This window comes from Seriola aureovittata, chromosome 13 (genome assembly GCF_021018895.1).
Source record: "Seriola aureovittata isolate HTS-2021-v1 ecotype China chromosome 13, ASM2101889v1, whole genome shotgun sequence".
Classification (NCBI taxonomy): Eukaryota; Metazoa; Chordata; class Actinopteri; order Carangiformes; family Carangidae; genus Seriola; species Seriola aureovittata.
Window position 1 is genome coordinate 7060643 of NC_079376.1, and position 27089 is coordinate 7087731.

General features: G+C 41.9%; 4 protein-coding genes and 1 long non-coding RNA gene across 6 annotated transcripts in view; 3 read left to right on the top strand and 2 right to left on the bottom strand.

Annotated features, from left to right (window-relative positions):
* The window catches only part of stag1a (STAG1 cohesin complex component a), a 43827-nt gene extending 42140 nt beyond the window's left edge, over positions 1 to 1687 (top strand). Inside the window, exon 32 of the mRNA XM_056393061.1 lies at positions 42 to 1687. Coding sequence (XP_056249036.1) covers positions 42 to 65 — 24 coding nt within the window. The 3' untranslated portion in view covers positions 66 to 1687. The remainder of the gene's footprint in view (positions 1 to 41) is intronic.
* A 722-nt stretch (positions 1688 to 2409) lies between these two features.
* On the bottom strand, positions 2410 to 8033 carry pccb (propionyl-CoA carboxylase subunit beta). Its single transcript, XM_056393062.1, has 15 exons — positions 7757 to 8033; positions 6620 to 6739; positions 6444 to 6512; positions 6290 to 6346; positions 6019 to 6132; positions 5725 to 5835; positions 5401 to 5509; positions 5079 to 5199; positions 4887 to 4968; positions 4622 to 4745; positions 4439 to 4546; positions 4261 to 4361; positions 3743 to 3841; positions 3556 to 3655; positions 2410 to 3476 (listed from the first exon to the last, which is right to left on the bottom strand). The coding sequence occupies exons 1-15, from the start codon at positions 8000 to 8002 to the stop codon at positions 3355 to 3357; spliced, it is 1683 nt and encodes a 560-aa protein (XP_056249037.1). The 5' UTR covers positions 8003 to 8033; the 3' UTR covers positions 2410 to 3354.
* A 1185-nt stretch (positions 8034 to 9218) lies between these two features.
* msl2a (MSL complex subunit 2a) lies at positions 9219 to 15216 on the top strand. The gene is made up of 3 exons (XM_056393071.1): positions 9219 to 10223; positions 11350 to 12761; positions 13099 to 15216. The coding sequence occupies exons 1-3, from the start codon at positions 10082 to 10084 to the stop codon at positions 13399 to 13401; spliced, it is 1857 nt and encodes a 618-aa protein (XP_056249046.1). The 5' UTR covers positions 9219 to 10081; the 3' UTR covers positions 13402 to 15216.
* Positions 15217 to 15948: 732 nt separating this feature from the next.
* Positions 15949 to 22970, bottom strand: LOC130179921 (tumor necrosis factor ligand superfamily member 10-like). The gene is made up of 6 exons (XM_056393074.1): positions 22427 to 22970; positions 20698 to 20841; positions 20135 to 20180; positions 19885 to 19995; positions 18463 to 18716; positions 15949 to 16899 (listed from the first exon to the last, which is right to left on the bottom strand). The coding sequence occupies exons 1-6, from the start codon at positions 22538 to 22540 to the stop codon at positions 16690 to 16692; spliced, it is 879 nt and encodes a 292-aa protein (XP_056249049.1). The 5' UTR covers positions 22541 to 22970; the 3' UTR covers positions 15949 to 16689.
* LOC130179922 (uncharacterized) lies at positions 16916 to 26777 on the top strand. Of its 2 annotated transcripts, XR_008829345.1 has the most exons (5): positions 16916 to 17359; positions 17870 to 17959; positions 19525 to 19630; positions 24770 to 24939; positions 26425 to 26777. It is a non-coding gene; the product is annotated as an uncharacterized LOC130179922 (long non-coding RNA). The 2 variants fall into 2 exon arrangements; XR_008829344.1 differs by having other exon boundaries at positions 16916 to 17959.
* The last annotated feature ends 312 nt before the right edge of the window (positions 26778 to 27089 follow it).

Consider the following 27089-nt stretch of genomic DNA (forward strand, 5'->3'; position numbering starts at 1 on the left):
GCTTACTGTTTTTCTGACATTGTTTTGGTCCATTGTTCCAGGGATTCAGCATGCCCATGTTCTGATCCGGAATGAGGTAAAGATCCTGAGTTCAGGATCCAAATCAGGAGTACAGATGAGGGGAGGGGTCTAACCCAGATCACCTGCCAGTCAAACTCTTAAGAAGAAGAAGAAAAAAAACATTGTTGAAGTACTTTTCTCTTTCTGTAAGACATGATGGAAGGATGTTTGTCAAGCGGATCTACTGATGGATCCCAAATCGGCTGGATCTCACCTGGAAGCATTAAGCGAGGATCCGCTCTGTTTTTATCAGACGAGCTGGAGGATCCAGAACCTAGTCCGGATTATTCAAGAGCTTCATCCTGCTCCTACTCTTCCTCCTGTTCCTCCTCAGCCTGTTGGTTTAGCTCTTCTTAGCGGTAGCTCTGACGGCGCTCTGGCTGCGTAATCCTGCAGCCAGCCAATGAGTACTCGCAGTTTTTACGGTTTTCTGTTACACAGATGTAAAGTTGTTTGGTTCCGCTCGCGATCAGCAGCACAGAGCAACGTAACACTCTGTACAGCCCCCCCTTGTTTTGGTGTCGCACTTCGATCCGTCTGGTTAAATCCAACATAGAGAGGATCTCAGTACTAAATGTTCTATATCTTTGCTCTTACTACCACCCACCCACCCCTCTCTCTCCTCTCTCTCTCTCTCTCTCTCTCTCTGTTCGCCATCTGAGTCCTTGTGTGTGGTGGTGCTGGTGTGTGATATGTGTGTAAAGTGTTGGTGGTGATGATGATGGTTGAGTAGTCGCACATGCACACAGAGGTCAACAGCTGTAGGCCGACCTGGAGGAAGTGATGTAACTGTCTTGTGTGTGATGTCAAAGCAAAAGCGAGTGTTGTCGTTTGACGGTGAAGCCGCACCCTTTACCGCCCTCAGACAGAAGCCCCACCCTCTCAAATCTTTGAAACGTTCTGTACACACACACACACACACGACCTGAATAATGGCTTTTTGAAGTAAAAAAGTTTTAAAAAAAGACAATAAACATATTTTGAATTCTGTAGCTTTAGTACTAAAGTTTTAAATCAAGTGTGTTTTTGTTTTTGTCTGATGTTTGTACAGCTTTTTCTTGAATATGTATCTTGTTCGTTGCCAAATTGTGGCCTACATACTTACAGTATATTCCAGCCCCTCCCCCTCCACCTGTAAGTCATATCTAACGGTTACCAAGCTCAGATTGTTGCTGTGGGACACCAGCTTTTAAGCGCTGTATGGTCTGATTGTAATCGTTTCACAGTTCAGTATTACAGCAGATTATTTGTTCGGTTTCTTCATCTTACAGGTCATAATCAAGTTACTTCAATTTTTACACCTGCAGAAACAGTGTTAACTGATCCAGAGCTGAAGATTTGTTGTTATCATTGTTCATATCCAGTGCAGTGATGGATCTTTATGTCTGACAGATTTGTTTGAATGTGTTTTGAATGTGTCCAGCCATATCTTTATTCACCCTCTGTTGGTTAATCAGTCTTTTACTTTTCCTCATTGGCTGGCTCAGCAGTCCTCCTGTAAATATCAGAGACAATTGGATCTTCTCTGCAGTGCAGTTGACATCAGTTGCCCTAAAATGCTCTAAAAGCCAGTTGTTTTTTTTCTGTGAACCTAAATTCTTTTTAATAAAATAAAATCTGTAATCAATTTACGGACCGGTGTTTGTGTGTCTCACGTCCTCGGTATTTGTTCAGAACAGCTGCAACAGTTTTCAGCTTTTTCAGAGATTTCATCGTCAATTTCATCTCATGACATTTCATTCTTGACCCGGGAAGCAGCAGCAGACTCAAGGCCCACTTACTCTCTTGTTCTAGAGTTTTTGACCCTATAACACAGTCCCATGGAGCAGGTCTACTGGGTACAGGCTCATTTGACCCCTTCATTTAACCATTAAAAGACAAAGCAACCACATAAACACTCAAAATGACGACAAAGAGCCAATGATCACAAGTGCATGCAAAACAATCACAGAGACGCAACGTTGTCATTTTTACACATCACTTTTTGTATGGTTGTTCATATTTACATATATTTTGTATGAATGAAATAGAAAATGTTGATTGGTTATTTTCAGAGCTGCTGGTAGATTGAATTTTTTTTTTTTTTTTTTTGCCATGCTTGCTGTTTTAGTTGCACTTAGTTTAAATTAGCTTTAGCACTGGCTGTAGCTTCATATTTGCCATACAAAGATGAGTGACATCAGATAATTTTCTCATTTAACTCCCAGCAGTGAAAGATTTTGTTCCTTAAACACCAACCGAACTTCTGCATTTCATTTTTAATTCATAACTGCTTGACTATTTCAGCCTTCTGTCATAGTCCTTCAGTACCTCTGAATGTTCACATACATTGGACAAAGCAGCCATCCACTTACTCCATATCTCATTTTATTTTTCTGATCAATTCTTATTTATATTTGTCAAAAAACACTAAGTTGACAACATATACTACATCATTGGTAGAATTTAATCAAACGCACACAGTGGTGTCCTTGATTTATTTTACAGATGGCAGAGCAGAGCCTGCCCGAGACAGAAGGCACAGTTCCAAGTTGTGAAAATGACTTTTTCTTGACCTTAACGGAGGATATCAAACAGAGGGAGCACAAACTACTGTACAACCTAGACAAACTTAATACAGTACATCAGTGGGGTTTGGAAATACCGTACATGACAACAGACCACAGCATGTTTGCATTTTGCTGTCGATAGTTGCCTGTGGTTTTTAAAAATGCATATTATTGGCAACATGTAATCTGCCCTTTCAGATACAGCCTTGTTTTTAGAATATCCAATCGCACCAACAATAGTGACCAATATGGCCACTACTGACATGATAGTCATTTAAAATGTGTGTGACTATTCCATTCAGATATCGTAAAATGTGTTCAGCTTTTCCCATGAACATCTTGCATATCAGTGGTGAAGATGTAAAAGTAAATATACACGTCCTGATTTTGTTTACAGAGCTCTAACATTTCCCACAAATCCTAAAAAATCCCCACAGCTTGAGGCTGATGCAGTTTATAGTTCAAAAAAATAGCTGGGAGGAAATCTGGAGCCACTATTAAAGCAGGAACAAGATCAAGGCGTGTATCTCCCGTGTTGCTTTCAGTGGAGTGGTAAATGAGTTTTAAACAACAGCAGCAAGGAGAAACTGTGAAATGAAACATGACAACTAACATCTGCTGAGCAGGCTACCAAAGTCGTCATCCCGGGTCACCACTGCAGTTCATTTGTTTCGTTTGAATACTAGTGAAATCCCACAGCGAGTGCCTTTAGGTAGTGTTAATGTGGAAACTGTCTGGGTGTGTTTCACAGAGGAATGTTGGCGTGTTTCTTCCAGGGGTTGACTTGCTTCTTGCTGGCCAGCACTTCCAGATCTCTGCAGATCTTCTTGCGAGTGGTCGACGGCTCGATGATGTCATCCACAAAACCTAAAACGAAGATTAGGACAGTCACAGAGAAGTGTATCATGTATTATATTTGTTTATATTTTTTTTGGGGAAAGTTTACCTCTGACAGCAGCTGGGAAAGGGTTGGCAAACTTCTCCACGTATTCAGCCTCTGCCTCCGCTTGGTTCTCCTTCCCTCTGAAGATAATCTGAACAGCACCCTGAGAAAAAAAAGCAGAACAGAACATGCGCAATGTCAAATCAAGAGAGAGATAGAGTCAAAACAAAAAGAATCTGCGTGTTTGTACCTTAGCACCCATGACAGCAACCTCGGCCGTGGGCCAGGCGTAGTTCACATCTCCTCTCAGGTGTTTGGAGCTCATCACATCATAGGCTCCTCCATAAGCCTGACATGCACACACAGACATACTGAGTCTCAGTCATGTCACACTGAACAATATGATGGCTTTTTTTCTAATCTGAAAACCACTGATTTTATTTTTATACACGACAACATGAATTCTCTACCGACAGAGCTCCCCCTGCATTGACGATAAAAGTGTTAATTTGCCTTAAGCAAGTTGAAAATACTGTAGCAGGCAGCATCTCTTCAGAAAATATGTCAAGTAGTGATGAAGCAGTGCATGTTGCAATGCAAACTCTGCACTTCCTGCAGCTGCTTCACAGTCAAAGTACTTCAGTGAAGGAAATTTATAATGACCTTTGCGATGAGGAAGCAGCAGGATGTGTTGGGTTACAGTCACTGGTAGCCACTTAGAAACCTCACGTTAGCATCTAACATGAGGTTTTAATTAATCCCACGCACCTTTCTGGTAATGATGGTTATTTTTGGAACGGTTGCCTCTGCAAAAGCAAACAGCAGTTTGGCTCCGTGTCTGATGATGCCTCCATACTCCTGAGCGGTACCTGATGACAACCAACAGTGTGAATTTACAGATATGACACAGACCATGTTTCAATGTAAAGAGGTTATTGAGGAATACCTGGCAGGAAACCTGGCACATCCACGAAGGTGATGATGGGAATGTTGAAAGCATCACAGAAGCGAACGAAGCGGGCTCCCTTCACTGAGGAGTTGATGTCCAAACAACCTGATGCACAAGACAGAAATAAATTAATTTCCTAAGACATTAAGAAATCATTTATGCCTTTCTTTCTTTACTCACCAGAAGCCACTTTGGGCTGGTTACCCACAATGCCCACGGTGCGTCCATTCATGCGGGCGAATCCCACCACAATGTTCTTGGCGTAGTTGGGCATGATCTCGAAGAAGTCCTTCTCATCTACTATCTGAACAGGTGCATGAAGAAAGGAAACTATTACTACTTACATGAGATGTAGGTGCACACATTAGAGTGCGTGTGTGTGTGTGTGTGTGTGTGTGTGTGTGTGTGTGTGTGTGTGTGTGTGTGTGTGTGTGTGTATACATACTGCTTGAATGATGTCCAACATGTCGTAGGCTTTAGTCGACTCAAACGGGACGATAGTGTCCAATGAAGTCACCAGACGATCACTGAAAAAGAAACGAGATATCAGACACAAGTTGAAAATAAAAACAGATATTCTCTCACGCAGAAAGGTGATCGGTTGTTTTGTGAAGTGGAGGTAAAGATGATTGGTTACCTGGGGTCGTGGCACTCCCTGATAGGGGATGGATCCTGATTGCTGAGCGGCAGGAAGTTGAAGAACTCTCGCAGGCTGAGGAGGGCTTCGACGTCATTCTCAAAAGCGTGATGAGCCACGCCTGACAACAAAACATGAAATGAGAGTATTTAGAATCGGAAGTATCTTAAGTGTCTGAATCAAGGAGGTGGTCACAGGTGAGCTACTGCAAGATTTACATGTTGATTTGATACTTTACACTAAAAATGTTGGAGGTGAAGATGATTTATAAAAACTCAACAAGAAAACCAGGAGAATTAAATGCCTTAACATGTAAACTAACCTGACACGCTGGTGTGTGTTTTAGCTCCACCAAGCTCCTCTTGAGTCACGTCTTCGTTGGTGACAGACTTCACGACATCCGGTCCTGTGATGAACAGGTATGATGTGTCCTATACACACGCACAAACACATACATTACACACACACACACACACACGCACACACGCGCACACACGCGCACACACGCGCACACACACACACACACACACACGTCAAACTGGCATTTGGAAATACTGAAACATTTTGGTTGCCTTCTGTCGTTAACATAAAATGAAAGGAGAGCAGGGATTAGTATGTCAGCTGTATTTTTGTGGGTCCTCAATACCTTCACCATGAAGGTGAAATCTGTCAGCGCGGGAGAGTAGACGGCCCCTCCTGCACAGGGACCCATGATGAGGGAGATCTGAGGGACAACTCCTGAAGCCATCACATTCCTCTGAAAAAGGAAAATGTTTATTTCAAAATGTTAACAGTGGGAATATGTTAAACCCACAAAAATATAAGGTGCCTACAGTCACTGAGGAAAGACTCAGATCTTGAGGTTTGGTAGGTGTGATTTTGATATTAAGATTTCAGTTAATGAGCAGTGACGTGCAAAGACTCCACAAAATGACCACACCAGGAAAATATCTGCATATCCAGCCAGAGACTCCACTCCCTCCTGGATCCGAGCTCCTCCAGAGTCGTTCAGCCCGATGACCGGGGCGCCAACCGTCATGGCCTGATCCATGATCTGAGCACAGAACATTTGAAAAGTCTGAGTTCAAACATGAAAAGCCACTGACAAAATACAAATATACTAACAGACAAAACATGCTCAGAGTGCACAACGAGGTTATGTTTTAAAATATGAATTGGTGATAAGGTTCCTGGTGGTTTCACCAACCTACCTTACAGATCTTCTGTGCATGAGCTCCAGACAGACTGCCACCAAACACTGTGAAGTCCTGAGACAAACAGAATATTATACAAGCGAAACGGAGCTGCTCTGCATTTCAAAAATTTACAATTTCCTACAATATAGTTATGTATTATGTGTTGTACCTGACTGAATACATAGACCAGTCGCCCATTGATCCTGCCTCGGCCTGTCACGACGCTGTCACCCGGGAACTAAGACAGCGAGAGAGAAAAAGATATGCTGACAATAAAATTTCAAAACCCAAGAGGAGGGAACTGTTGCGAACTTTAATTGGACGGAATAGGATTTGACCTGTCACCTTGTTTCTGTCCTGCTCCATGCTGAAGTCAGAGCAGCGATGCTCCACAAACATGTCCGTCTCCACAAAGGACTCATGGTCCAGCAGCAGCTCCACTCGCTCCCTTGCTGTCAGCTTACCCTGCAACACACACACACACCCAGTCACTACATTGTGATTGTGCAATTTGAATATATATATATATATATATATATATATATATATAAATAAATATATATAAAAGGCACTGTGGTCAGTGTTGCAAATCATTTAGTAGAGCTGCTTTATATTGGTCACCGGTATCAAATATTGGTCCGATACCACTGCTACCTTGAGGTCAGGGATTGCTGTTTCCCTACAAATTGAGTCGGTAGCTGATCATGAAATCTTTAATAACACCATCAGACAGATCAGTATGATCCCAAGCAATTCAACCGATCAGCCAAAAGCAGAGATTCCTGTCCTCCATTTAACTAACTAACTACAGTTTCTCAAGTGATTTTCCACAAATTTTAATATATTCTTATATAAAATTGCATACATAAATCTTAATAGGGAATTTTATCAGTGTTGCTGATAAACAGTTGATCTTGGATTTGCAGGTACAGCCACCTGCCAAATAATTTTACCCAGCAAAGCAGAGCAACATCCCTAATAACTATTACATTTTACCAACAAAATAGCACTAATGATCCTCTATAGTATCTTTTAGGCACAGAAATGCACGTCATGTTGCCTGTACTGTAACATTGGATACTGGGACTGTCTTTTTCAAATGCCAGAGGACTATAGGAATATGTTTTGGGGTTTTTTGTTGTTTGAGCTTTAACTTCTATCTGAAGTTGGCAGAGGATTAGTACCTTGCTCAAGGGCACTGAGAGGTGGATGTTGCTGCAAGTGTCTCATGCGCCACTGAGCAACACATTATCCAAGAAGAGCAAGAAAGTTGGTTTGTGAAGATAATTTAAATGTGTTGTAGGGAAAACAGTGAACACTCCAGCAGTAACCACGGACTTAGAGCCTCTGAGCCAGGCATTTTACCCATCAACCCCTCCTGTTGTCAATGTGGCCACAGCAAATTAGACTAAAAGCCCGCAAGCATGCTCAAGTTAATGCATGTTAACATAAAGACATAAAGCAAATGTTAGCTGACTTTACCCTTTTGTGTTGTGCATCTATTCTCTTCTGACCTCCCCCGACTAGGGCCGCCTTTCGTTTAATGTCAATCCTCTCCTTAACGGACAGGTGGCTGACCGAGTACCAGCGGCTGTCCCGTTGCAGGCTCGTCTGCGGCACTGAAGCAGCGACTGCGCCATGTTTCACTTGAGCCAAACTCCTGAAAGATATCTTCAACCCATTTATCAGTCCGCAGCTGCTTCGAGCCACACTGAAGGCCGCCATCATGGCTGCGCGTGTTCTCGGATGACAGCGGCCGGGGCATGAAAGGCAGAGATTTGAGCCAATAGCGAAAGGGGGACGCGCTCTGACAGCCAATCAGAGAGAAAGAAGTTGTAGCTCTGGCTGATGGGCGGGATCCAAAGGGAATCGGGTTTTCCTGTAGTTCATAGGGGCCGAAATCTGAAAGTCAAGATATTGGGACAATTTCCGCCCTGAATTTATTTTGTCAGGTAAACTTTCCCATTTGCTTGTCGTCGTTTTCACTGCTTGGCAATTTTTGCTCCTAAACATTGCCCTAACCGGGCATGTTGTTCAGGGAAATGTGAGCTCAAAAATAATTGCTGCGAGTCCTGCGACCCTAGGGGGTGAGGGCTGCCTGAAAGGTCTAACGCGGGGTAAAAATAACCCCAATTAAAATCCAAATACTATATTTTCATGTCAACCATTAGTTATGCAGCAGGCAATGTTTCACACGAGTATGCTGCCCTGTAGAAACATGTGTAAGACATATAAATTATGCTTTAAACAGACATACTTATATATACTATATAGAGGTTATACCATCAGGACAGAAATAACCAGTGTGAGTGAAATGATGTATGGAATATAAGAACATCACTCTCATCATCATTTAATTAATAATTGCACTGGAAAACAAGGTCTGGTCCAGAGATATCTTTGAGTCTTTGACAAAAACAAATACCAGAATAGTTGTTAATTAATTTTCGGTCAACTGACTTATGATTTCAGCTGTACTCCAAGAATCCAATTGTATACGTCTTTCGTATTTTTATATGTAAGAACGTGCATTTAAATATCTTGTAAGTAAAACTATCAAAGAACTGTTTTCGGGCCAAAAGTAGAATATTTCCCTCTAAATTTTAGCAAGCTGATCGAGTTTCAACCCTCAGCTGCACTTTTCTGCAGTGTGATTCAGTGCCGATTAACCCTTTGAAAAATTTAGTTTATTAGAACGAGAACTGGTAAAAGCCGATGATATGGCTCCATGCTTTGATCTTTATTCTTCTTTATCTTTTATCTTTCATTGTCCTCTTATGAACAAAATAAATGAATTGTTACTTTTAATTCAGAAGTTGTTTATGACAATAAAGAAAGAAAGTGAACGAGGGCACTAGAATACGCTGTGAAGGCTTCGTACACTACGGTAACCAGGGTAACTAGAGGAAGTCTCGCGTGATGATCATCCTGTCGAGAGGGGTTGATGCGAGGAAAAGTGGAAAATCGAATGCTTGATGCAATTGTAAAACGGCTAGTTAGCTATGTTTCGGTCAGCACTCGCCAAGTATTATAGTAAAACGTATCAAAATCGAAGGATTTCAATTTACAGCTTGTTTTTCCCTCCTGTGCGTGAGGTATAAGGCGGCCCTAGGAGGGATAGTGATACGGTTGATTTTTCGCTAGCTAATTTGGCTAGCCATGCTATTGCTAGCTGGTTAGCTTTGTTTACATCAAGTGCGCGCCTGCGATCTGTTAGCTAATTGCTAACCAAACAAACTTGCGATCTTAGCAGCAGCTCAGCGTTCAGTTAGACATCGGCACGGAGACAGTGTTGGATAGTAAACTGGCTCTATGGCTAACATCGACCATCTCTCGTGTAAAACGTTTGGCTGATGTCGTAAGCTAACGTTAGCTCCATAATGCTAACCATGGGTCGTTTGATCATTTGGTTCTTCGTTAGCTGTTAAGCAACGTTAGGGATAATGTGAGTTACTATAACATAGGGTCGAACTGGTCCGAATTAACAGAAACTTTAATTGTGATCTGACAGATCTCGATGGTGAATAGTAGCGACTACCGGTGATGCTAACTTTAGCTAGCCACCTGCCGAGCTAACGTTGTGCGCGTTTATTGATAACCGCTTCACCATGCTCGTTGTCTATTATTGTGTCTATTATTAATTCGTATGTCTGCATTGACACACTGGAGTGACTGATTGTTGCACCAGCAGGCCAGTTTATATTTCCTCCATCCACCCTGAGACTCGGCTATCTTTAGCTCCGTCGTAGCGAGTGGCTGGATTTTTTTCCCGGGCCGTGTTTCCCTGAGGCTGCGGAGTAAACCGCTATGAACCCCGTTAATGCAACCGCTCTGTACGTGTCTGCGAGCCGGGCCGTGCTGCAGTGTGACCCGCGGCAGCCACAGACCTTCGCAGAGATGTACACGCTACTGCCCTTCTTTCGACAGTCCCTAGCATGCCTTGTCTGTGGTAAGCATCCTGAAAATATTAGTACATCACTACATGATTATCCTGTTTCCTACCGCTAATTGGTTTAACTGTACTACACTGGACGAGCGTTTCATAACCTTACTATTCATATTGATTAAAGTGTCCGTGGGCGTGCGTGTGCTCGCAGCAGTTGACACGATTTGTCGTGCTCACCACCGTGGTCTCCTTAGCAACCGAGGCTGAGCCCCAGTCATCTGTTCTCTTGTCAAGACAGATGACTCCTCTGCTGTTGTGCCTGCTGCAGAGCCATGTGTTTCCTATTCATGCCTTATTTACTCACCCCGCTTAGCTAGTGGAATATAAACACTGGCCCAGCTTGTATTTAGAGATGGGCAATATTTGCAAAGTGATATATGACGATATTTATGACCTCCATTGAATATTTATGATTTTTTGGCATGATTATTTGTGCTTTCATACATTATTTAACCTGAACTGTTGGTTGGATGATGTAAGGAGTAAAAATCAGTATTGCCAACATAATGATTAAGCAGTTTGGAGTCTTCTTTGTTTATTTCAATAAACTGGGACAGATAAGTTACAAAAAAGTCCAAATACACCCACATTTAAGGTGTAGAAACAAATAAAATCCCAGATGAGTAATACTGTTATTGATTTCCCTGCTCTTTTTGATCAGTGCATCAGTTGGTACATTGAGCTGAATCAATACAGTTCATAAATTGTTGTCAGTTGACAGAATATTGTTTGGCATCTATTTTGAAAATCTATTAGGTGTTAATGTAATTTTTCAAGCAACCACTCCAGCTTCTCATTTGTGGGCATTTTCTCCCCATCTCTGTTTTCTGTCACTGTAAACCTAATGTCTTCGAATTTTGGACTTTTGGTAAGCGAAAACAAGATTTAGAAGAAGTCACGATAGGCTCTGGGAAATTGCAATAGGAACACCAATGGTTAATGGAGAAAATAAGAGGAAGATTAAACAATTCATCTGGTAATTATGATGTTTTTCTGTAGCGGCATGATGGTGAATGGAAATGGCTTTAAATGACTCAGGTACAGCTAGTTGATTGTGTCATATTTGCTGTGCGTAAGCACAACGTGCATAAACAAGTGGATTAACACCTCGCTCTTGTTTTTGTCTCAGGTAAACTGCTCCAGGATCCCATTTCCCCAACACATCCAGAGTGTCAGCATTACGTCTGCTTGGGCTGTAAAGGCCAGAAGATGCAGATCAGGCCATCGTGCAGCCGCTGTAAGGACTATTCCAGCTTCCAGGAGAACAAACAGCTCTCCCTGCTTGTTCAGTGCTACAGGAAGCTTTGCCTCTATGTAACTCATTCACCGTTGCTGCAGTTGGTCAGCAGTCATGCGGGAGGATCTCCAGAGGTTATGGCCTTGCTAGAGGAGGTGCTGATGTCACACGAAGAGGACATAGAGACAGAGGACCAGAGCCTAGCACAGGAAGATGTGACTCCTTCTGCCCCTGACTCACTTACCCCCACAGAGGCACCACCTGTTCCTGCAGAGCTCTCAGCTGTACCCCAGAGTTCCTCCTCTGACCCTCCCTGTTCCAATGGGCCGCAGGGATGCAATGGAGAAGTGCTGGAGGAGCTGGACCCCTCTTCTCCTGAGCTGGAAGTATGTGAGTTGGTAGAAGAACAGCCACAGACACCCCTGTCTGTTTCCAATACTGGTTGTAGTGGTCTGGAACTGAGTCTGACCACTGGACCTTTAGCCCCAACTCCAGGCACTGTGTGCTCACTCAGGGATGGGGAATCTAGCAGCAGGGAGCTGGAGGAGGGGGAGGTGTTGCTCCTCAGTGTGGAGGAGGTGTTACAGACTTTGGATCCCCTTCAGCCCAGTCGAGATTCTCCTCACACACAGCCAGACAGGACACACCCTCACACACACATAGCCACGGACAGAGCACACGCTCAAATGTACATACAGCTGGATGCAGCTCATAACTACACACAGATTCAAACGGACAGGACTAACACAATAGCAAGCCATGGTGCTCATATACATACATCCTCCTTTGATCCCCCTCCAACCTCCAAACCCCCGCCAGTCCGCCTTAACCGTAAACGGTCTCGTTCAGAGAGTGATAGGGAAAAGGTGAAACCCCTCCCTATCACCTCCATCCTACAGGGCTCATCTTCAAATTTACACACTCCAAAGCCCTCTCATACACTGCACACACAACCACCCACACCCTCCATAACTGTACCAGCACACACATACTCATCCCTTCCCAATGGGGCACCTCCCAAGCCCAGCCGCCCTGCACCCAACCACAGTAAAGCTGCCAGGAAGCATGTTGATCCGGGCCCTAAGAAGCCGCATGCCAAGGCCCGCAGTGGCGGAGGCTCCAAAACTAAGGATCGAAGCAAAGACCAGCGGTTGATGGCCGGCTGCCTGGTGCCCCCAGCACCTGTCAGGCCTCCGTACAAGAAGCCAGTGGAGAAGAAGGGCTGTAAGTGTGGCAGGGCCACCCAGAATCCCTCTGTGCTGACCTGTAGGGGGCAACGCTGTCCCTGTTACTCAAACCGCAAGGTGAGACTATGATCATTGCGTACATGGAATTTATTAATGTATAATGCCATCATTAAGTGATATGATGTAGATTATTGTTGCAACTTTTTCATGTAGTGTAAGTGTAAACATTTGTGAATGATACTATCATACTATTTTTAGTTTTTTTTCATTTTATTTAAAGATGTTTTTGATTTTATTTGTACATTGCCATGATTGTTAATTCAGAAAATGTGATTTATGTGATCTAAAAACCAAGCTTAATATTGAATCCTGACTAAATTTTTTAAAGATTTTATGTGACATTAGTGTGATGCAAATAGGCAAATGTCCTTATCTCTTCTGTCATCTTTCTCAGGCGTGCTTGGATTGTATCTGTCGAGGTTGCCAGAACTCCTACATGGCCAACGGTGAGAAGAAGCTCGAGGCCTTTGCTGTGCCAGAGAAAGCCTTGGAACAGACACGGCTCACGCTCGGCATCAACCTCACCAGCATCACGGCGGCCGCGGCGCTCCGCAACCCGGCAACCACCAGCATCCGTGCAAACACCCTCCTCAACGTCGCCACAGCAACAGGAACCCCTGTAGCTACAGCCTTCCTGGCCCCAAGCCCCCCACAAGAGCCCAACTATGAGGACAGCCTGGAGCTGCTGATTGGATGAGAGGCTGGGACTCCAAAAACAGACAGCTCGGTGCTGATTGAATGTGACGGCTGATCATTGTGTCTGTCAGACAACCTGTACCTTCCCCTCTCAACAGGGGAGGCAATCTAAGGCAGCTATGGGTCTGTCCTGTCCTGTAACCTGCTCTTCTCGTTTATTGGAAAATGCTGAGTAGTAAGACTAGCATGGGTGTGCCAAAGCCTCCTGTATTGTGCCTGTGTGCCGGTGTGTATTGTTGCCTGTCTGTAGTTAAACACTTATACTCGGTTCCACAGCTGTTCTGTACTTCAGAGGTGCTTTTTGTTCATAGACCACAGACATACTGTAAGAGGCAATAGGAACTCATACCAGGTTTTGTTAGTATGTGCGCACAATTATAAATCCAAGTGTGTGTGTGTAAGTGTGATTTTCTTTTTTCTTTTTTTTTTTTTCTTTTTTGGTGCATAATGACAAAAAAAACTGCATCATCACATCTCTTTTACTTGTCACAGCATTTTCCATGTTTAAGTATTGCTCCATGCTTGAATGCATCATTGGTATCAGGACGACCCTTACTAACCCATAACCGTATATGTGTTCACACCTTAATTGTGAATGACTTTTTGTGACTAATCTATGGAGAACTTCTAACACAAGACTGTATTGCCTTTTTCTATCTCATTAACTCACTCAATCCAAGTACTGTTGGCTGTTAATGAATTTGTCTTAATGAACTTGACTGATGCAGGCATTGTACAGGCAGCGAGATAATGTCAAAGCACTTGGCTGGCTCCACGATTTCCCTGTACGTGTGTAAGTGTGTGTGTGTGTGTGTGTGAGTGTATGTGCCTGCTGAGATTTACTGTAGTGTCAGTGGGGAGGCGGATGGTGGGTTGTAAGCACTTAGTCTGATTGATTGGCCAAATTACAACAAAAACCATTTTTGGTTACCATAGCAATAGGAGCACCAACAAGGAGCCTCCCAGCTCTCATGTACACATGCTGTTGTTTACAGTATTGTTACTTGTAAACTATGACTGTCTTCTAAAATATTACACCATCATGTTTTGATTATGGGATTGTACATGACTGTGTGTGTGTGTGTGTGTTTAGATAAACTGAAGCCATAGGTTGTCATTAACAAGACAAAATATCCTCTGTGTCCATTTTTTTCCCCACAGTTGTAGTGTCCTGATTGATTAGAGACCAACTCAAGAGACTATTTTTGATACCAAGTGTTTGAGATTTGGTACCACTGTCTTTGTGTGTGTGTGTGTGTGTGTGTGTGTGTGTGTGTGTGTGTGTGTGTTGTGTGTGTGTGTGTGTGCGCGCGCGCGCACGGGCGTGTGTGTGTGTGTGTGTGTGCGCACGGGCGTGTGTGTGTGTGTTTTGGTTAAAGCACCTTGAAGCCCTTCATATAACCCAAGAGGCTGTGTATTGTCTGTGTTTGTGTTTACTGTCTCAGCTGTAACTACAACATGTTTTTCAGTCCAGTCATGGTGACCAAAAAGAGACTGAAGGAAAGAGAGAGTGAGGACTCAGGCTGACCAAACAAACACCTTAGTTCCCCACTCATAGGCCAGGAAGTAGCAGGTGGATTACAGTATGATCAGCAAATATGATCTATCTTCCTGCGTATGTGTGTGTGTGTGTGTATGTTTCAAAATGTATTTCTTTTGGGCATTACTTGAACCCTGATTAGTTTTTGGTATTGTTTTTTTTTTATGTAAAAACTCTTGTTTGAGGAGTGACTCTTATTATTGCTGAAACATTCACTGCCATAATATGGAAACATGTAATACAACATGAATTAAATGATAGTTTTTTACTTTTTCAGTTTTGTGTCGTTTTTGTGTAGAGGGGGTATCTGACTTCAAGCAAACTTCAGTGTGGCTCAACACCACATCCTGATAAACCATAACTATGAACACAGGAGTAGATGGAGGTTTGTGGTGGAGGCTAATGGGCTTTTTTTCTCGGAGAAGATGGGATGAATCTGGAAAGTGATGTTTACCAAGAAATAAAATTGAAGGATTATTGTTTACTTTTATTGTGATAGTGTTTTGTGCTGTGAACCGCTATAATTTTCCATTCAAGAGGGTTAAGAGCGAGAAAACTGAGTGGTCCAGTGAACATTGGGCATTTTGCCTCACCTCCATTACTACACATGATACGAAGCTCCTACTAAAATCTTGATATAAGTTTAAAACCTGGGAAAAGTAAAGTAGGGATTTTTAAAAATTACTTATGTACAGGAAGCTTGAGTGTCATTTAGTTTTGTAGGTATTTGGTAAACCTAAAACCACAGTATGACACATAAAACAATAAATCTAAAGGTGATAGTGACACTACAGGAAAGTTCAGGGGATCTTCAGAGTTATTAGGATTAATCATCTGGGGAGTTTTCATGGCAGTTGAGTTGTTGACTAATAAGGGATGGAATGTGTGGGGTGGTTTATTCCTTTGCCTTATTATCATCATTGACTGGGGGAAAAGCAAGGATTTTTTTCTATATTCATACATGGCAACCATTTGTAAATGTCTAGAGAAAACACATATGGACATCCATTGGCTGTAGATCTGTATATGTATCAGACAACAGTTTTAATATTCAGTTCATACTCGATCAGTGCTTCTCTTTAAGGCTACAGGTCATCACAATCATTATCACACTACACAGTCATTCATGACATTCCCCAAAAGGAGTACAGTACAGTAAACATAAAAGATGCTTCATTCATCATATTGAGCATCTAAAATCTCATCTCGTGGCATTTATTTTTTGATACTTATTTTTTTTTAATAAAAGATCAGTTAGTGTCATGTATCCAACACTGCTGTCATTTCCTGGGGATGACAACTCAGCTGTTGACTGTTTGACCTGCAGGCGAAACATCTCACTGTGCTCTCAATGGGAGGCATTCACACACGAGAGTGCAACATTTAATCTGCATCTATTGTACTGCCGCAAATGCCTGAATGCACCACATAATCTGTGCTCTGTCAAGCAGTACATTCTGTTTGACAGAGATAACACCCTGTGTGAGGTTTAACAGTGATCAATTAATTGGTCACTGCTGGAGTAAATGCACGCCAAATGGCTCTTCATCCTTGTCATATTGGGCCCCTGAGAGTCTGCCACTGCAGATCGGTTTGCTCATATCATCATATGATTGCACTCCAGGCAGTCCATCCTTCTCCAATCCTGTATCCTCAGACAGCTGCCCATATTATCAAGCAAACCCCTGACATTTGGGTTAACTTCAAGTCATCCTAGTCCTGGACACTTCCATCCATGCTTCTCTCTCTTTAGCCCACCAGGAAGGCCCCAAAGTAGCTCGCCCTCCCGTCCATCTCCATGGCGCTGGCATTGCTAACTGTGATGAAGAGGCGGTCAGCAGGCTGTAAAAAGGCGGTACCAGCCTGATGCAGAGAGAACAGACCAGGCTCCTGACCCCGAGGCCAGCAGGCACTCCTGGATGATTTCATCAGTAGGATGGGCACCGTGTAGGAGCTCATCTGTTGGCAACACCACAAAAACTGGTCTTGAACAAGCCATTACATTAGACATTATATTGGCATGCAGCATTGATTTAAGAGAATTATACCCTTCTGACACTGTATGAAATGAATAGCTTACTTTTGGTGCATTCAAAGACACTTAGGGGACATTTGAATTTTGAGAGTTGGCTTGTGTTTACAAGCTGTGTAAACTGACTAAACTTGATTCACGTTGTCCAGCCTTACATTTTGTTCATATTAGCTAATTTGTCTTTAGGGAGGGATTTTTTTTTGTGTTGCCCTCACTAATCAGTAGCGAATGGTAGTGAACGCTGGAAAACACTCCCCCATTGCTGCTCTTGAACATATCCTTTGCCAGTTCACTTGATCCTCCTGTCCTATAAATCAGGGCCAGGGGTATTTAAAACACCTGTTGGCACGTACCATGATTGTAGGTCGCTCCACTCATACTACAGCGGTATGTGGCCTCACACTTTGTTTGCTTTAGAGAGAAACTGCGTTATGAAGGGTTTGATAGGTGTAGGTACTGTTTTAGTTTCGGTGCCAGGTTATTCCAGTGAGGCTTTCTGGTTGTAAACCTTTTCATGCCACTTTCATTAGTAGCGCCTGGACAACTGTTCAGTTGTTTTGCTGTACATACACATTGAGGATAATTCTATATATCGTGTTAATTAATCGGTATGTCCACACCTGCTTCTGTTTTTGCCTAGTTTTGTCTTTGTTTTAAATGCCTGCCATATGCTAACATTGTTTACACAGCTTGGAACCGTTTTAAAATACCGTCTTACAACAGGACTTACAACAACCAGTACAACTTATATTGCGGTCGACTTTTTTTTTGCATTTGTTTTTCTTGGATTTAGCTGGTTAGCCAGCTAGTTAAGTAAGCTAGTTCTGTGAGGAAAAAGCAAATCATTTGTGCCTACAAATCTCTAATTGGTCAATTATTTTTTTGTTTTTTTTTCAGCCGTCAGAAATAAAAGTCAAACGACACTAAACAAATCAAAGATGTGGTGTCAAAGATTAAAAGATGTGGACCCAGGCCAATGCTCAACAGGTATGTAGTAGTATTGTTTACACTGAAGGTGTCTAAATTAGTCATACACAAAGATGACTGTATGCATATTAAACCTGCTTGACATATTTCTGAATGTGGTGTTGAACAGTATTAGTTAGGTTGCCACTGTCGCCCCATGGCAAGAAGGTTCTGGGTTTCAACCCTGCTGTCTGGCTGGGGCCTTTCTGTGTGCAGTTAGCATGTTAGGCTGATTGGTGACTTAAAAAACTGCCTGTGTGAATATCATTATGTCATCCCTGTGATCCCTGGTTACCAAATGTCAGCTGTACCCTCAAAAGGATAAGTGATATAGCTGATGGATGGGTGTATGGTGCATAATGTCCAGGATTGTTTGTACAGTGATCATTTCTTGGATCAGAAGGTTGCTGTTGGACAGCCTCATAACAAAGTTATGACATAATCTTCGCTGTGATGAATTATCTATCACAACTGTTTTCCAGTTCCAATATTGTCCTTTTTTAATAGGATGCACAAAGCCTAACCTTCTTGTAGATATACTGGACAAGCTGTGCTTCTTCTTCCTCCCTTGTTTCCCCCATCTCCCCCTTTGTTTCCCCTTCCGTCTCCCCCGAGGAGGGCAGTCTGAAGTAGGTTTGTGCGTAGATGTAATAGAGGCCCGCTCTTGGCACCAGCAGCTCTCCACCTCTCAGCTCCATGTTCTGCAGGAACGATAAACCTCTCTGTCCCTCCCACGCTCTGATACACTCCCCCAAGTACCCCCTGCTGCTCCGCGAGCCTGCGATGGCACATAAAACACACAACTCTTAAAACGAGCAGAAACACATACATGCACAAGGGTTGAGGCAGTTCACTATGATGCAAGATCATTTGAGACTGCAGGGTGGAGTGTTGCTGAGTTTAAACAGTCACTGCTCAGATACTCAAATTAGAAACAAATGTTAAAGAGCCTCTGTTTGTAAATAACGCTTACAGATGTGCCCACAACCCAGCTACTTCTCTAATAGATTAAGATAAACTCAGCTATGTGTTGTGAAGACACGTTGTCATTTCATTCTGCCATGTTTTTTATTTTCTAAGCTCAGTGACAACGGCCATAAGTTTAAAATGCACCAGAAGTGACAGATGAGATCAATCCCAAAAGGGTGTGTATGTGAAAAGGAAGAGATTGATGACAGTCCTTTTTAGATTTATGACGCACTTCATTGGTTTGATTTCAACGAGTGATTTAGACGTGAACTCCACGTCACTGGTGATTACAGGTGCAACAGAGGGCCATGGAAAAACTGCCTTTTTATTTAGAGTAAAGTTATTCTTTAATGACTTAAGAAAAATTTTCCACCCTATTAGATGTGTGTTTCCAAAATTTGGCAATGGAAAAAAAAAAAAAAAACCTCCCAAGTAAAACAGATGGTCTACTGGTCTGTCGTGCATATCATGTAAACTTTCTGATCTAATTCTGGCTGTGGGTTTGTTGCGTGTTATCCTCTTCTCACTGTTTACTGAAAATTCATTCTGAAGCCATTTTTGACAGTAAAAAATGTATTAAGGTAGATTTTTGCATCTGTGTTTTTGTTAATTTGCAGAACAAAGGGTGATTACGACATTCACTTCATCAACAGAAAACTGCAGGAAGCTCCAGGTTATGATGCAAAAGCAGCAGCACATCTGCAGGTCCTGACAGATAAGCAGGTAGGCAGATGTTATTGAATCTGTAAGTAGCCTTGGAGGCCTTGAAGCACATTCCTCACCTCTGACACGGGAAAGGTATGGGTGAAGCAACACAGGGCTCATTTCACCTAATCTATACACAACACACCTATGACCTCGAGAGCCACAAAGTCCAGTCTCACAGATGTCACTCGTATGCTTTCGAGGACCACATTACCTTTAGAAAAATAAACGTCTGTAGATACATTGCACACTACAATGATAATGATACTCACCTTCTGCTGTTGGAGCCTCTGTGGAGGAGGAGACGACACCCGTAACATGAGCCGCAACTCTAGGAAGAGGGACCCCAGGGCTCAGGATAGGAAGCACTCCCGTCAGCTTATCTGTGAAAACGCAAGCAGATAAGAGACACACACACACACACACACACACACACACACACACACTGGACATTTTTATAGGAAAAAGTCTTGCTTAAACCCATTAGCAGTAATTGACAGTCAATGGAGGCATTGTGCTTACTTCTCATAGCAGAGGATATCTCTTTCTGGAATCTGTCAGCCATCGTCTGAAAGAAAAACACCCAGAGAGACAGAAAGAAAACGAGAGTGAAGGGGCCGGCAAGTTAATGTATCATGGGCTGTATAACTGTCATGACTTTTAGGTATCTTTTAATCTAAATTTACAATATCAACAATCTACCAGGGACCTTTTTAACCCCATGAATCATCCAGTCCTCACTCTGGGTCAACAAGCGTGTCATCTTTTGACTTGTAATAGCAGCATTCCCCTTGGGCTCAGTCAGTGTTACTTGGAAGAGAGGTGGAGTTGTGTAATTTTCCCATTTCCCATCAGTGGTGTCTGATTAAGTTGCATGTAATGTACGAACAAAGTGTAAGTCTCATTTCTGAATGTGCTGTAACATTGTGGAGAGAGCACGCCTGAGAATACTGTTTTTTTTTAATTATATATATAAAAAAGGCAGCTGGTGTCTTTAGAAAAAGAACAAATGGTAAATTATCTTTTGCACATAGAATAGCTTAATCAGGAAAATTCGAAGTTAGATTAAACAAATAAATCAAAACCTTCTCTATGTGGTAGTGGAGCTGTTGCGTGACTTGCCAGCAGGGGTCGCCTTTCTTGTCCTCAGCTGCTGAATCTTCGAACCGCGATTGCAGATCTGCGTTTATTAGGCAGGAAACGCTGCTCCTGGAGAAACTCTCCTGCATCTGTCCATGAAGAAAAGATGCAAAAGAAACAGAAACTAACTGATCAATTAGCCTGATCTATTAATTATTTTCTAAATAACTTGGTTTTAAATCTAAGAGTCCAACATTCAGAGATTTTCTTTTTATGAAAATGTTATATAATCGTATATGATAAACAAAAGTAAGGTCTCACATTTGAGACGAATATTTGCAAATATTTGTTTTGATTAAGTGATTTTTCTGATAATCGACTAATTTATTCAGGTCTACAAAGTACTGCACATAAGCAATAAGGAACAACAGGCTTTACGTGATAATCATCAAAGTGCCGGTGTGGGCCACTGTGTTTATAAAAAAAAAAAAAAAAAAAAAGATATGAAGCAACATTCACTTTGTGGTGCGCTCTTAGGTGATGCGTGAGGTGAGGTGTGTGTTCTACTGTGACCCCCAGCCAATCAGAGCTCAGGACGAGATCTATCAGCTTTATAAAGGGGCTTTTAGCAGCTTGTACTGCTTCTCATAATATCTGCTCAGGTCTGAAATATGTTGCTTTAGGGTGTCACAACCCCTCTGGCCCAACTAGTCTCATTTCCTCCCATTGTTTTCTGTTATCTGCTCACCCAACTTTCTCCTCTCTCATTGTCCAGTGTCAGAAAGAGAAATTCCTGCATGAGTCATGTAGGACTTTTACAACTTAAATAACTAAATAAGTCATCTAGACTATTATTCCTGTTCAGTGGTGGAAAGTAACTAAGTATATTTACTCAAGTACTGTCTTAAGTAATAGAATAATAGGCCTATATGTACTTGTGAATGTGCCATTCTGCATAATGAGTAGTTTTACTTTTGGTACTTTGAATATATTGGGATGCTAATACTTATAGACTTTGTTTTAGACTAAATTTTGTATGCATGACTTGTAAGAAATTATTTCTACACTGTGGTTTTGCTACTTGTATTTAAGTAAAAGATCAGAGCTTTTCTTCCACCACTGTTCCCTGTCATATTTCATCCCTGTAGGAACAGAGAGTAGGTCTGTAACTACTCAGGGGATGTGATAAGGAAATTTCAAGGCATATTTTATCTGATATGATGTTACAAGGCCTTAAATAAGCTCTTGCAGTCACTGCCACATGTTTCTCATATATTATATTTGGGTATTTACAGGATTTGGTCATGGATAGTTGAGAGCCTTGAGAGCCATGAAGCATTACCCAGTCTCTGCAGTCATCCTGGCAGTTCCACTTACAGGATGTTGGAAATCTCTTTTCTATATAGCTTATAGTTTTATTTCATAGTTCTTGGCTCCAAGCAAAGGGCCCCCATAGAAAATTTTGCCTAGGGCCCTGTGTTGTCTAGAGCCGGCCCTGCTTTCAATAGCTGTCTGTGGTGCCAGTAATTTTAAATGTCCCATTCCTATATTCCTATGAAGCCTATTGTGCAAATGGTATTGTGTCCCAACAAGATTAATGGTAGATCACTATGAAAATCTTGTAAACAAAGATAATTTGTCATTGTTATAACTCCCCTTTCTCCAGTTCGATGGCAGTCAGTTTGATGCCCACACTTTCTGTCAGATTGAGGGCAAGACAAACGCATAACTTACCGTGTTCAGGACTTTGTTGAAGTACATAAAACTGACAGCAACTGCGATGGTCTGGAGGAGGACTGCTGCGAGCATGATGAGCCCCAGACACTGGAGAGACACAGAAATGGCCATATCACAGCGTGAGAAAAGCACCCAAATAAGTCCCGAAGAGCAAGAGAGTACTTCCAGCAGGCAGGACAAGTCAGATCAAGCTTTGCTGCATTTCTGCTCTGGAGGGAGAGAGGGAGGAACAGAGCAGCAGTTTGTAGGTGGAGCACAGAGTATGGAGGATTACAACAGCCTCAAGATGTCACTGTTATTAGACAGAAATGAGCAGGGAGTTTTAAATAATGCAAATGTACCTTCAGGACGCCTTCAAGTGCTGTAGGAAATATGGAAGCTTTGAGGTGACTTGTTGATTTACCACTGATGTGCAGCCTAATATGATATTCACTTTCCATTTTTCATACTTGATGCATATAATTGAAAAGATGGGGCAGAATTTAACTGAACTCTTGCAGATTATTTTCTTGACAAAACGATCTCACTTCAAGGTCCATTCGCTGGCTATTCTGGAGCTTTTCATCATCTCACATGATCTTCATCTGCAAATGGAGTTTTCCCAGTTGTAGATGTTCAAATTTTAGCACTTTTTGTCCATGTTGATTCAAAAGCTGAAGCTCAAAATGTATTCTATTCTATTAGATATCGTATGTACTAATAATAGAATAAAAATGACCAAAATACAGCAAAACATGTTTTTTATATTTAAAAAAATGATGAAACGTCTTGTTTGTGTGTGAGCTGAGCAGACAGGAAAACTGAGAGGGTAGCAGTTTTCTGTCCTTTGTCTGTGACCTTTTTATTTTGTTTTCTAAATTGTATTAGGTTAAGTCCTGTCGTCACTGTATGTGTAACAGATGGTAATAGCAACAGTCTTTCAGTCTTTGAAATAGTTTACTCTGTTCTCAGTTCAAAGTAGCTTTGTGCCAATTTAAATCCCAATTTGCCAACATCAGCCATAATTTGTCATGGCGTCTATTTAGTTATTACTCCAAGCCAGGAGGAACCGTTCAATGCATTGCAAATCGTTTTTATGACTCCCAGTCTCCACATTTTGAGCAGCTGAAGAGGGAGTGAAAGATAACTGTGTTGGCTGAATGAGGCAGGAGGCTCTGGAAACAATCAGTGTTAAAAAAACTGAAGTGGTTTATTAAGGTATTTGGCCTTTTGTCTTTAATTTAATTCTATTTCCACTTTGTTCCTTTGTTCAGCTTTCATTTTCACATTTTCGATCTCTTGGTGTTTAGCAGTCAAACAGTCTTAATACTGTAATTTAATGTAACTTGATTTTCACTCCTGATGTCTGTTTCCTCGTACTGCGGACAGAAGGACCTCTAAATTGCTAATGCCTGATTTAAAAAAAAAAAAAAAAAAAAAAAAAAAAAAAAAACCAATGTTGTGTCGTCACAAAGTCAAGTTTAAATCGTACTGTATATAGGAGCTTTGAATGGAGCACTTGAACGCAGCATCACTGCATGAAAGCTTGAGTATCAGTGCAGTGCAGGTAGCAGATTATCAGCACCTTAAAGTAAGATGAAGAAAAAACCCCCACCCTTCTTCTTCTCTTTCCTGCTATTGTGAAGTGATCTGAGAGAATGCTGGGCGATTAGTGCCAAATGACCCACCATTGTTAGTCCTCCAGTGTAGCCCCAAGTAGCATTTGTCACAGGGGAGTCATTCAATCTGCAGAACTTAACCTTGAGTGATTCCTGTACTTTCATTCTTCCACCTTTAACCCCTGCTCCATTGTCAGTGTCAGGAAGAGAGAGTGGAGCTAAAGGAGTTCACGGCTCCTCCTGGATGTGCATGACCCTCCCAACAAAACCAGGACCTGTGTCAAAGCTTGTGAAATTCAATCATACCAGCACCCATGCAGCCACAGTGTTAACAGTCGTGCACATGCACCACTTATTCCACAGCTGCTTCACAGAGATACTGTTATGTATGTAGCGTCAAATGAATCTGAGTATGTGGTCGTAAGTGCGATCACCACATCTGAGGGAAAGAAGTATTTACTTTGTTTCCACTGTGATCAAAATCTGAAAATGCGGAAGAGAACGTGATAAGAGGTCCCTGCCCAGTTCCATTAAGTGAGTCAGTTCCCAGGCTTGTCAGGGAGAAGGAGGGGAGACAGTGAGTGATAAATTAAGACACTCTGGCCTCAGGCAGGGAAGATGACACCCTGAGAGAAATGCCTGTCTACAATACCATGGCAAACAGGCAGAAAGAGAGAACGTGTGGAAATGTGTTTGAACAGTTTCATTAATATCTTTCTACTTGTTTTATTTCTTCTCATAGGTTCAATCAGTCGGTGACCTTTGACCTCTGTCAGACATGTCCACATGCAGCAGGCCCTGGCTGGTTCAAACTTAAAGAAATGGTTCAAGTTGAGAGGATCGATTCCATGACAACAGGCTTAGCTTTAAGACTGGAAACGGCAGAAACGGCTAGCCTGGTTCCATCTAAAGGTAACACAATCTACCTACCAGCATCTGTGAAGCTCACTAGATAACATGTTGTATCTTGTTTTGTCCACACAAAAACCAAAGTGTAAAAATGACATGTGGTGTAATTGGGGGGGCTCAAGTGCAGGACTATTTCTGTTTATTTGATTTATTTATTCAGTATTTTTTATTTATTTATTTTTTTTATTCCTGCCGACGGGGAGAGTGAACAGAAAACAGTGAGGCAGATATCGGTGAGATAAAATAACTAACTCTGGATTACATGCATGTATTGTTTCTTGTGGATCCCTCCTGTCTGTGAAGACAAATTCAATCCAGCTCAGGAATCCAGCAGCTGTGAGTGACAGCTACTGTACAGCCAAGTAATCACAGGATGTAAATACATTGAATGGCTGTTATAAATAGGACCAGAACCAGAGGTTTTAGGGAGCATAACTTTGAAACCCTGAAACTGGAAAATAACTTTGGTTAACACCCAAATCATCAAAAGCTCATGTGTTTGTGTGGAACACAGGCTTTGACTGTGAAACTCTTATACACTATGACTTAAAACGTAAAGTATTTTCCAACCCCTAAATCTGAAATCAGTTACAGGAAGTATTGAAAACAGGAAAGCATAAGGAGAGCTGTTGCTTCACTGGGAATGGAAGCAGTTTCCCCCTTTGAAGCGGAGAGCCTGTATAATACCCAGAAGACACATAATCTATTAAAAGGATGGATCATGCTCCATCCACCTTCCTCTGCCCTCCACTCCTCTCTTTTCTCCCTTGAGGCTTCTCCTCCCAGCGTTCCTCTCAGTAAAGTCATGGAATCTCCCTAAATTCCCGCCTGAGCGCTACAGCTGCTCATTGTCTCCTTCATAAAACAAAGACTACAGGCAAAAATGCTACGACAGCACAATGCACACACACAGTTGCCAATGACTGAGCCTGTCAGTGGAAGGGTGTTTGTTTATGTGACTGTGGGAGCATAGAAACAGAGCCAATACACACAGTTTAATATCTAACTCAATCTACCATCATTTCAAAAGAGCACTAAATAAAATCGTAAAGGATGGAGTTAGATTTTAAATAGGTAATTAGGGTTTTGACTAAGATATAGCAGTTGTTAGGGTTCATGAAATATAATGTTAAATTTAACAAAGGATGTGTTCAATGCCCCACGTGTCATTCCAGCAAATGGGACGTGAGTATTTTATGACCATATGGTCTATTATTGCGTTGTTCTTATTGGTGTATTAATGTGTAAGTATAGCACTTTACTGTTGTAGGTGGTTGAGGAAGTGGAGCTATTTTCAACTACTTTATAAACGGTTTGGTCGTTTAATCTATAAGTCATATTTTGTCAAGTCATATTTTATAAGATGGTCATATGTAAAAGCTAAATCATAATAAAAGGAACTGGTAACTGAAACTGCCACATAAATGTACTGCAGTTACAGTAAAACGGTATCCATCCATCCATTATCTATGCCGCTTATCCTTATAGGGTCGCTGGGGGCTGGAGCCAATCCCAGCTGATATTGGACAAGAGTGGGGTACACCCTGGACAGGTCAGTAAAACAGTATAAAGTAGAAAAAGGTACCTGAAAACTGTACTTGAGTAAATGTACTTAGTTACATTTCACCACTGTTACCCCATAAATATTAAGAATACTAAATGTGTTTTACATTAAGAACATAGAGCATCCATGTTGTTAGCAGACCACTAGAGGGCAGTGTTGTATTGATTATTGAAGCTGCTGGATTTAGTGACCCAGGAATGCACTTAACTCTCTTGAAGCCCCTAAGTGGGATTTGGGGGGGGGGGGGGGGGGCAATGGTGTGTGTGATCATGAAAATGTATTGAAAGCTGATGCAGCTGTGAGAGTCTTTGCATTCTCTGATAATAGCATGGTCATTATGTATTTAGCAGCTGTGTCATCAAAGCCCCAGCGTTATTCATTCCTTTCTGGTATATTAATAGATCAATTTTATTAGTGGGCATGTGTTAACGTTAGGCCTGGAGGAGTTAGCTTCAGACTTATGAAAATATTTGTGATTAGGAGAAGAGAAAAAAAACAATCTGCAATTTACACACATTTCAATGCAAATTTGGAGCAACTAAAGGTGCATTATAAAAACTGTAGGCTGGAGGATTAATGAATGCATGAG

Bases quoted from the DNA above. Each gene is read 5' to 3' on its own strand.
- msl2a (XM_056393071.1), top strand. From the start codon at position 10,082: ATGAACCCCGTTAATGCAACCGCTCTGTACGTGTCTGCGAGCCGGGCC. The intron at 10,224-11,349 runs GTAAGCATCCTG...TTTTTGTCTCAG, and splicing joins CCTAGCATGCCTTGTCTGTG to GTAAACTGCTCCAGGATCCC. The intron at 12,762-13,098 runs GTGAGACTATGA...CATCTTTCTCAG, and splicing joins CCTGTTACTCAAACCGCAAG to GCGTGCTTGGATTGTATCTG.
- pccb (XM_056393062.1), bottom strand. From the start codon at position 8,002: ATGATGGCGGCCTTCAGTGTGGCTCGAAGCAGCTGCGGACTGATAAAT. The intron at 5,510-5,724 runs GTATTGAGGACC...GCGTGTGTATAG, and splicing joins ATTTCACCTTCATGGTGAAG to GACACATCATACCTGTTCAT. The intron at 3,656-3,742 runs GTACAAACACGC...TTTTTTTCTCAG, and splicing joins TTGCTGTCATGGGTGCTAAG to GGTGCTGTTCAGATTATCTT.
- LOC130179921 (XM_056393074.1), bottom strand. From the start codon at position 22,540: ATGGCCATTTCTGTGTCTCTCCAGTGTCTGGGGCTCATCATGCTCGCA. The intron at 19,996-20,134 runs GTAAGCACAATG...GCGTTTTCACAG, and splicing joins GATATCCTCTGCTATGAGAA to ATAAGCTGACGGGAGTGCTT. The intron at 18,717-19,884 runs GTGAGTATCATT...GTGCCATCGCAG, and splicing joins AGAGGCTCCAACAGCAGAAG to GCTCGCGGAGCAGCAGGGGG.